The sequence below is a fragment of the Miscanthus floridulus genome, chromosome 4, assembly GCF_019320115.1.
Source record: "Miscanthus floridulus cultivar M001 chromosome 4, ASM1932011v1, whole genome shotgun sequence".
Classification (NCBI taxonomy): Eukaryota; Viridiplantae; Streptophyta; class Magnoliopsida; order Poales; family Poaceae; genus Miscanthus; species Miscanthus floridulus.
This window is the reverse complement of record NC_089583.1, coordinates 122,338,802-122,348,343: the sequence shown is the minus strand read 5'-3', so window position 1 is coordinate 122,348,343 and position 9,542 is coordinate 122,338,802. Positions and strand designations below refer to the sequence as shown.

Sequence of the window (9,542 nt, the reverse complement as noted above, 5' to 3'; positions counted from 1 at the left end):
ACCACATGTATCCGGACTAGCCTCAAGAACCATCCTCAACTGTCATTTTTCTCCTTCTCAACCAAAACAAATGCCAAAGAAACCAACTTGTTGTTTGCGTCATAGGATATGGCTATAAGATGTGTGTCCTGGTATTTCTCAATCAAGAACGTACCATCAATGGACAAGATAGGACGACAGTGCCTAAAGGCCTCGACACACTAAGGGAAGCACCAGAAAGCACAGAAGAATATATGTCTCCTATCCTTCCATGCATGTGGTTTTGGGATGTACTCATAATGCATGCCTGGATTCACCACTTTGATTGCATTGAAAAGTATTGGCAGCTGCTCATGCCCATCCTCCCAGTCCCCATATATCATCTTCCATACTCGCTGCTTAGACCTCCAAGCTTAATCATAAGTTATCACATAACATCCATACAACGCCTCAACGGTCCTGATAATTGTCCTAACCTTCATGTTGGGTTCTCCCTGCAATATTCTCATCAATCGCTTGACAATGAGGGTAGATGTTAACTACCGATGCTTCAGTGTGAGCACATGGTCAGCACAATTATGTGGCCCAACAACTTTTGTGATCTTCCACTTTTCGGTGACCTTTTGCTTCCTTGCACAAACCCTCCATGGACAGCGTTCCTTGTCGCACACAACTGTGTAAGGGCGCTCCACATATGAATGCAAGACCTTGTAAGGTCTCTTTCGTATCACTGCAAACGCCAGCAAACGCCTCTTCAATGCTAGAAGGTCCTTGAATACCTTACCCTTCTCAATTACCATGTTAGGGCCGGCCTCAGTAGCTTCTAGCAGCTCATCATCACGTCCATCTGCACACGCCTGATCGGAATAAGCAAGATCGCTGAACTCATGAACTCTTGGATCATGATGGTCGAGAAAGATACGCCTCAGCATCCCAACGTCACTCTCCACTAGCTCTTCAACAGGACGATCATCATTAGAATTAAGAGCCCTTGCCATCTCATATGGCTCCAAATCATTCATAATTTCAACACTATTGGAGCCACGGAATCCATCTCCATAGTGCACTTGAGTAGCAACAGGGGGTACATCCATATTGTTAGGAATGTCTCCTGCAACAGAAGTAGAAATGCGAGGAAAGAATGAGAAAAATGGATGTAAGGAAGGAGGTAAGCTTCCAATAACGATGAGGATAAGACAATTACTTGGATGATTCTGTGTCAAAGGGGTCTCATGAGGAGGATTTGCCACAATATCATGAGCCCGATAAGCATCTCCAACTACCTCAGTGGGGGCAGATTGAGCATCGGGAACTATAGGTGCAACCTCTACATCCATATCAAGTTCCAGAATGGGAGGGTTAAAGTGTGTCTGCTGACCCATTTCTAGGGAAAACCCATGAGAGATGTGATCAAGTACCACCCGACGCACAACCACATCCAAACTTTGGAACTGGCTTTTCATAGCCGATCTCACATAGTTCTCTCACTGATCCGCACACCTAATTGGGATCATCTTTCTTAGGATGTTGGGAGGGGAACCTAGGTGAAGTTCACCCTCAACTGTGATGCCATCATCTCCATGGCAATATAGCTCCTCCCGAGCCATTGCAACCAACTCACTAAATGAAGGCTTCTCATTGAATAACACAGGCACGTTTTGCATCTCAACAAACTCAACATATCCATAGCGATATCTTTTCACGGTGCCTCCATGATATATGCTAACTAGGTTGTCCATCTAGTTCATACACATAACGAAACACATTTCCTTTAATCCAATATAAGTGAAACATACTAAGTACAAGATCTCTAGTACGTCATAACTAACTAAATAGATACTATCAATTCACTACTAAGTACTACTAACTATGTCAAATAACTATTTAACTAACTATGTAACTAAGTATATAACTATTTAACTAACTATCTAACTAACTATGTAAAGCATCCATCAATCTACATATCTATCTAAATATCTTTCTACATATCTAAATCACTACCACATTAACTAACTAACTAACTATTGTCAAATGAGAAGAAAATTAACAAACTAATATACTTTGCTTCACTGTAGGGGAGGCGCAGCCGGTGCACGGGAGACAAGCCGATCGTTAGGAGGTAGAGGCGACCGACGGGGAAGCTGTCATGCGCTCCTGGTGCGCCAAGGCACCCTCCTGGCCGGCCACCACGGTGGCAAGGCGGGGCGGGGGCATGCGGCCAAGGGAGGCAGACACCAGGGCCCGGGCACCTGGGCACGGCCCCCGTTGCCCAAGTGCCGGCTGGCGCAGCAGGGGGCGGCCGATCGCGGCCGCCGACGAAGCAGGGGGGCGCGGTTGTGGGCCTGCCGACGCAGCAGGGGGGTGGGGGGCGGTCGCGGGCGGGGTGGGGTCACTGGTGCTGGGGACGCGGGTGGCCGAGGGAAGGCGGCGCGGTGGTGCGCGGGAGGCGCGGCGGCGACGGACTGAGGGAGAGGGAGGGAGTAGGGCCGAGTGGAGGGAGAATGAAAGAAATGATAGAGACTGGGGGCCCATTAGTCAGCCGGCTAAGCGTCAATGGCCTTGGCGCCTAGCTCGGCGCCAAGCTAGATGCCAAGATCTATGGCGCCGTGCTAGCTGCTAGGTCAGCCCCCCACGTCGCCGTGGCCCCGAGAGCTAGGCGTCAAAGACTCTGACGCCGAGACGTGTAAGATAGGTGCCAATAACGACGGTGCCGATGTGAGAGTCTATTTTTTAAAATGATACCTTCGTGGATATATTTGTGAAAAACTTTCAGAAAAGGTTAAAAAAAAATCGGACCAGTCTACCACCAACCAGTGCCCCGCCCTTCATCCCGATCTCATCATATCCGCCAATGCTGCGCCGCAACCCTACCCGCATCGAGCTCAGCTCCGACGACCGCTACGAGCTCGAAGAGCACCTCCGCGCCGCCGCGGGGAGCACCCCAACAGCCACAATCAAGGATCCGGCCGGGTACACCACTCCGTCCCCGGGCCCGGGCCCGCAGACCTCCAATCCCCTCCTCCACCTCCTCCACCCGCCGCCCGGCGCCGCGCCCTCCTAGGCGCAACGCATCGGCATCGGCCTCTCCACCCCGCCGGCCCCGGACCCGGCCCCCCGACCACCCCATCCTCCCCATGGAGGTTGAGATCAAGCTCAGCCTCCCCGACGCCGCCGCGCACCGCCGCCTGTCCGCGTTTCTCGCGCCCCGCCTCCGCCGCACCCACGCCCAGCGGAACCTCTTCTTCGACGCCTCCGCGCGCACGCTCGCCGCCGCCACCGCCGCTCTCCGCGTCCGCCTCTACGACGGGTCCGACGACCGTGCCCCCTCGCGCGCTGTCCTCGCGCTCAAGCGCCGCCCGCGGATCGACGCCGGCATCAGCCGCGTCGAGGAGATCGAGGAGCCACTCGACCCCGCGCTCGCCCTCGCCTGCGCCGACGACCCCGCCCGCCTCGGCGGCCTCGACTCCCCCATCATCCGCCTCATCGCCGCCGAGTACGGCGTCGGCGGGGACGCCGCGCCCTTCGTCTGCCTCGGCGGCTTCAGGAACACGCGCGCTGTCTACGACTACGAGCTCGAGGACGGTGGCGGCGGCCTCGTACTGGAGCTCGACGAGACGAGGTTCGACTTCGGGACCCGCTACGAGCTCGAGTGCGAGACCGCGGAGCCTGACCGGGTCAAGGAGGTGCTGGAGCGCCTGCTCACGGTGGCCGGCGTGCCCTACGAGTACTCCCGGAGCAACAAGTTCGCTTGCTTCATGGCAGGGAAGCTGCTTCCTTGACTAGGCATTCCATTAAGCTGCATTGAACAACTTGAATTGAATGGCAGTGACGCTTTGATTAATAACAAAATATAAGTGTGGCTTCTCATATTTGGTGAATGCTTTGATTTTGTGGCAAATTGACATAATCCTGAGCCTCATCAAATTCGATTTTTCCCAAAATCCTTGGGGGCAGGCCAACCCATCTTGTGTAGTGTACTAACTTGGTACTCTTTCAGTACAAGAGCCCTAGTTAGACCATGCCACCAGCTACCGTACCTTCATTTTGTAGCTCAGAATTGTTACCTTGTGAGGGCAAATTTACATATCATAGCTTCATGAGCAACACTATATTGATAGGAGACGGATAATCATGGACCGAGACAGTTGTAGTGCAATATAAGAGTCAATGTACAACCACAAGCAAGCAAAGTTTGTTAATACGCATCTCCTATTTCAGTCGACAGAAGAACGTGTATGTATAGCTTCCAATTGAGGTTCTGAGATTAGGGATTTAAGGTTCCGGGGTACCAAGGGAAAATGGATTCACCGGTCTTAGAGAGGAGGTTTCGGAGGGGAAGGGAGGACTGGTGGTTCGATGGTGGGGCAGCAAGGCAGCGAGAGCCTCCTGTCGCGGGATGCTGTGGACATCTGGACAGGAAGAGCTAGGGCGGTGGCGCCACCCGGTTAGCTCGGCCACGGCGTGGAGCAGCGGAGGCAGACTCGGTGGCAGGGATGCTGCAACGAAGAAGACTCGTGACGGGAGGAGGCTGGCGGTAGGCGGGGGATTGTGGGGTCACTGGAAGAAGAGACGCAGGTTGGAGAACAACAGTGCAACCTGATCTAGTGTTGTTAGATTATCATCCAATGGCTTCTGTTCATCGCCTGAAAAAAAATGAAAAAATATAGGCGTGTGAAGAATAGCTATTGCCTTTATACATAGCAGCATGGAGGATAAGACCTTGTTGATATAGATGTTAATAACATTTGGGCTCTCGATGAAATATGCTACAAATTTACCAATGCACTTAATAGGGCAGAAGTTTTCAAGGAAAAAAAAAAGATGTTTTTGACCAGACATACAGATTGCGATTTAAAATCAATTCCAGATATCCATGGGCATTGGGAAAATCTCATACTTTTATCCAAATTTCATCTTTGATTTTCCTTGCTCATCTAAAAAGATCTTGCGAATTCTGTTGTAGCCTTGTAGGGACAGATTGATATTAACTCATATAGTCTTCTTGTCCTATTAGCAGCAAAGCTTATGAGCATGTGGTGTCTAAGACCTGTACTGAAAATGTAAAAGTTGGTTCCTTGAGCAAATTATACAACAGCCTGATATATCGATGAAACTGGGTTTTGTAGCTCTTAAACTGTAATGATGGGAAAAAGAGTAATGCTATAGCTTAGGTTAGAAAAAGGTTAACTCTAGCCCTGTGGTGAAAGGTTAAGGTTGGAAACCAGCATTATCTCATCTATTTCGATGAAACTGGGTTTTGTAGCTATAAAACTGTAATGGGAAATGGAGTAACCCTATAACTTAGGTTAACTCTAGCCCTGTGATGAAAGGTTGAGGTTGGAAGCCAGCATCATTTCATCTATATCGATGAGAGGTAATTTGTTGAATTCCTACAGCGTCAAATTGAAGATGGTGTCCATAAGCTTTGCTGTTAAACAGGTTCGGCGAACAAGTATTGAGATAGTAGCCAATACCTATGAAGCCATGATTTATAATATTGATCCAGTGGAGACTGACTTTTTCCGGTAAATTGTACTCCCAATGTGTTCATATGTTCCGGTTCATATGTACCTTTGTTGGATTTGGGGAGATGTACCTTTGTTGGATTTGGGGAGCGTTTGTGGCCTAGTACTACTGTACTTTTAGTTTTCATCAATCTCGTAGCAATAGCAATCACGATACCTTTGTTTTATTTTTCTTTTTTTTTAGAGATGTTGGGTTTGACAGGTTTTTTCCGCGGTAATGCTCCACCGTTGGCATCCGTCTCGTGCCCGGACAACAGACGCTACGTGACCTCATGTTGTCCACGTACTGTACCCACCACACAAATATCTATCCTCTCCGGTTCCATCTCATATCTCTCTCCTCCGTCTCTTCTTTCAAAGCAATAGGGAGAAGTAAGATGTCGTGGAGCTTGTGCATCTCCTCTCTGTCTTGAACTTGCGCAGCCACCCGCCCCACGCGTGTCGCGGCCATACCCCACCTGCTCCCTGCTCATCGCCGGCAAGCTGATGAGCTCTGCATTAGTGAGCCGCGTGTTGTCGGTGAGCTCTGTGCCGCTGGTGAGCTCGCATTGGCGACCTCCGTGGCATCGTGGTTCGTGTCGGCGTCGAGCTTCGCGTGGACAAGCCTTGATTTGCCCAAGCAGCAAGAAGATATTGCGTTGAAAGTGTATGTTGCAAACGTATGTTTCAAGTGTTTCAGGTGTTTCATATGCATGTTGCAAGTTTTTCATGTGGATGTTGCATATGTTGTCATTGCTATACGTGTATGTTGCAAGTGTTTATCTAGTTATTGCATATGTTTCACATATGTTGTAAATATTTCATCTGAATGTTACATATGCTTTACACATATGTTGCAAGTGTTTCATAGCATATGTTTTGTACTGGCTATACGTGTTTTTCTGGTGTTTCAGACGTATATGAAAATTCTTTTGGACATATGTTGCAAGTGTTTCATCTAGATGTTGCAAAGTAGATCTGTTGTTGCACATGTTGCAGTGGGACCCATAGCCGTCTGCAGCAACTAATGGGCCCACGTGCATGCCCGTGGATGTGGAGGGGGCATGAGCAGCGGGCGCAGATCGAGACGTGGCCCCCGCGTGGGCGTGGGAAATGGAGCGGTGTGGGCCTCCACGTGATGCAGGCGCAGCGGTATGCACGCGGATGTCCAGACGCTAGTCCCGTCCGCACGTCCTTCTGCCGGGGGAAGGGAAGGGAGAAGGGGCCATGGGGGTCATCAACGTTCTGTGGGGTTGTATGCAGGCCGTTTCTGTAGGAATCGCTCCACTTTGGGCCCATGTCATGGCAACTGGCCGTTGTGTTGTTATGGGCCAAGCCCACAGCAAATGCTCGGGTGCTCAGGGCTAGTTTGGATGCCGAAATTTTTGGCGAAATGCTACTGTAGCGTTTTCGTTGTTATTTAGCAATTAGTGTCCAATCATAGTCTAATTAGACTTAAAAGATTCGTCTTGTGGATTTCGTATAAACTGTATAATTAGTTTTATTTTTTATTTATATTTAATGCTTCATGCATGCGTTCAAAGATTCGATGTGACGGGAAATCTTGAAAAATTTGGCATTTTGGGAGGGAACTAAACAGGCCCTCAGCCAATCTCGTATCGTATGGAAGCAGACCATCGTCGCCTCCTATCCTCTCCTCTCCAGAGTCTTCTTCCTCCTTCGCTCGCTACTGTAGTGACAGAAAAGGAGTTCCTTCGATCCGGCTCATCCTTGCCGGTTCCCTGCGCCTTCGGTGGCCTTCTTGGCCCTGGAGGTGTGGGGAACCGGAGAGTTGAGGTATGGGTGTATATACTTAGCTCTAGTATGTGTTTTTTAGGAGCTATGTTAGTTTTCCTTCCGATCCATGTCTGTTGTGGGTGGGTTTTTCCTCGTTGAGGAAAAGTTCTTCAGCTTGGTTGTGGTGTGGATCTTCTCTTCCCAAGGCGGATTGGGCGATGTCGACGGTTCCGGCGACGACGTCATCGACGTGCTTGGTTCTGTACCTTGGTTCCTGTTCTTCCCAAGAATAATGTCAGGGTTAGATTTGTTCCCGGTGGGATGCTTGTCAGGACTCTTTTGTTTCCTTTCGGACTTCTATGTCGGAGGTGGTTGGGGCCGGGTGGCTGTCGTTGTATGTGTGGTGCACAATGATGGTATTATATACAGAGGGATCAGCACCAACGATGTTTTCGTCTGCGTTGGTGTTTGTATCCTCTGTGAGTTTCACTGCACCGTCCGTGCCCATATCGTCAGTGGCGGCACTGGCACCATAGCCCTCGACGTGGTTGCTGGAGCCTGGAGGATTGTTTTGACCCTTCAAGGTGATTTTGATGGCTGCGGCATCGAGTGAAATTGCCTTGTGAGGTACTTCTCCACCTTCTCGTTTGCACGGGTTGGTGTTCTTCGATCCCCCTTGCGGGTCAGTTGCTTGTCGGCTGGGGTTGGCCGGTGAGGCGACCGGCGTCTGATCCTGGTGAAATCGAGGTTTGGCCTGAGCGTTCAGCGGATAAACCGCATGCTTTCGGTGTGCTACTGATGGCCTTCTTAAAAGTTGACTCTTCGTCGATTCAGGATCCGGCCATGAACTTCATCCTACGTCTTCATTGCGGGAGGTGGGGAAGATCGGGCTTGCGGCAACAATGGTCGGCGACGGCGACAGTCTCTGGGTGCTCCTTCAGTGAATTCATTTGTAATTTTTCTTTCTTTCAGGAGTGCCCTGTCAGGGGGCTGGAGGTAAAACTTCTGTTTTAATGAAATCCAACCTTTTTTCTCAAAAAAAAAAAACCAATCTCGTATCCAGCGAATCCGCAGCCCAAAAGGCAGCAAACACCAAGGTTACTATACTATGAGTATGGTGACGAGGTGAGGTAGTAGTAATTAATTCAGAAAAACTTTGGACATTTTGGGGGAAGACCTCCCCGAGACATTACAGTTAAGTATAAATTTTCTTGAATTGTAGGGTAAGCTGGTTGTTTTTTTGGACGTGCCTGCAGTGCGTGTATCTCTGAAGACGGGTACACAGTGAGAGACTGAGTTTACTCTTTCTTTTTTGTTGCAAGCCAGGGTTCGACACGCTACTAGAGGTCGGTCCAATTACCAGGTATCACTGTGTTTGCAGGTGAGGTAGTAATTCAGGGAAAAACTAAAGAACTGGTCCCAAGTTATTTGAACATGGACAGGTGAATGCTGATGATGATTTGCCACCGGATCCAAGCAACGGCAACGGAGCTCTGGCAACTTGTAGTACGTCCTACTACTACTGCTGCTTCAGCCATGCAGAATTGCAGATGCAGTGCACTGGAGCTCTGAAGTCTGAACGAACTCGATCTGAAGCAATGCAAATGCAAATGCAAGCAAGCGGAAGCGGGCGAGCGCGAGGTCCCAAACTCCCACAATTCCCAAAGATCCGTGCCTCCGGTTTCCCCACGGGAACCGGATCCACCGTGATCCGATCAGATCCTGGCGTGTCCGACGGCCAGGGAGCACGTCCCTGTCACCGCCACTTCCTCCATCGCCCGCCGCGCCCGCGCCCGCGCCCTCCCATCCTACACGTGCCCCCGCCCCCCAGCGTCGTTCACTGAACCTGTGCGATCCGGGCGGAAGGCGAAGGCGACCCATGCATGTGCGTGCCTACACCAACACTGTTCTTGTTCTTGGAGCACCAGGCCGGGCGGCCATGGAAGGAAGGAGGGCTCGTTATCTGTAAACTGAACTGAATTCCATCATCGGCATGCATGTCAGCATGTGCAGAGTGCAGCGATCGAGCGAGCTGCTGCTGCTACATGCGTTGATCCCTCCCCGGAAACAGGGTGGGTGGGCGGGTGAGAGGATTATATTCGTCGTTGACAATGTTATGTTTCAAACAAAAAAAATAAAGACAGAGACAGAGAGATTAAGAAATGTTATCAAATTAATGTTAGCTGAGCCTTCAAGGGAGTCAAGTTGGGCTAAACAAATCAGTGCTCATATAGTGTAGTACATCAGACGAGGCATATCATCATAGAAAAGACTGATAATAATATGTAAAGCATTGACCTGATCATTGCTGCCATTTATTTA

The 9,542-nt window shown here is 49.9% G+C and overlaps 1 protein-coding gene across 1 annotated transcript; it reads left to right on the top strand.

Annotated features, from left to right (window-relative positions):
- The first annotated feature begins 2,789 nt into the window (after positions 1-2,789).
- Positions 2,790-4,642, top strand: LOC136552945 (triphosphate tunnel metalloenzyme 3-like). The gene has a single exon (XM_066544522.1). It carries the CDS (start codon positions 3,114-3,116, stop codon positions 3,756-3,758), a length of 645 nt encoding a protein of 214 aa, XP_066400619.1. The 5' UTR covers positions 2,790-3,113; the 3' UTR covers positions 3,759-4,642.
- Positions 4,643-9,542: the final 4,900 nt, after the last annotated feature.

Coding starts and splice junctions, on each gene's coding strand:
- LOC136552945 (XM_066544522.1), top strand. CDS start 3,114: ATGGAGGTTGAGATCAAGCTCAGCCTCCCCGACGCCGCCGCGCACCGC.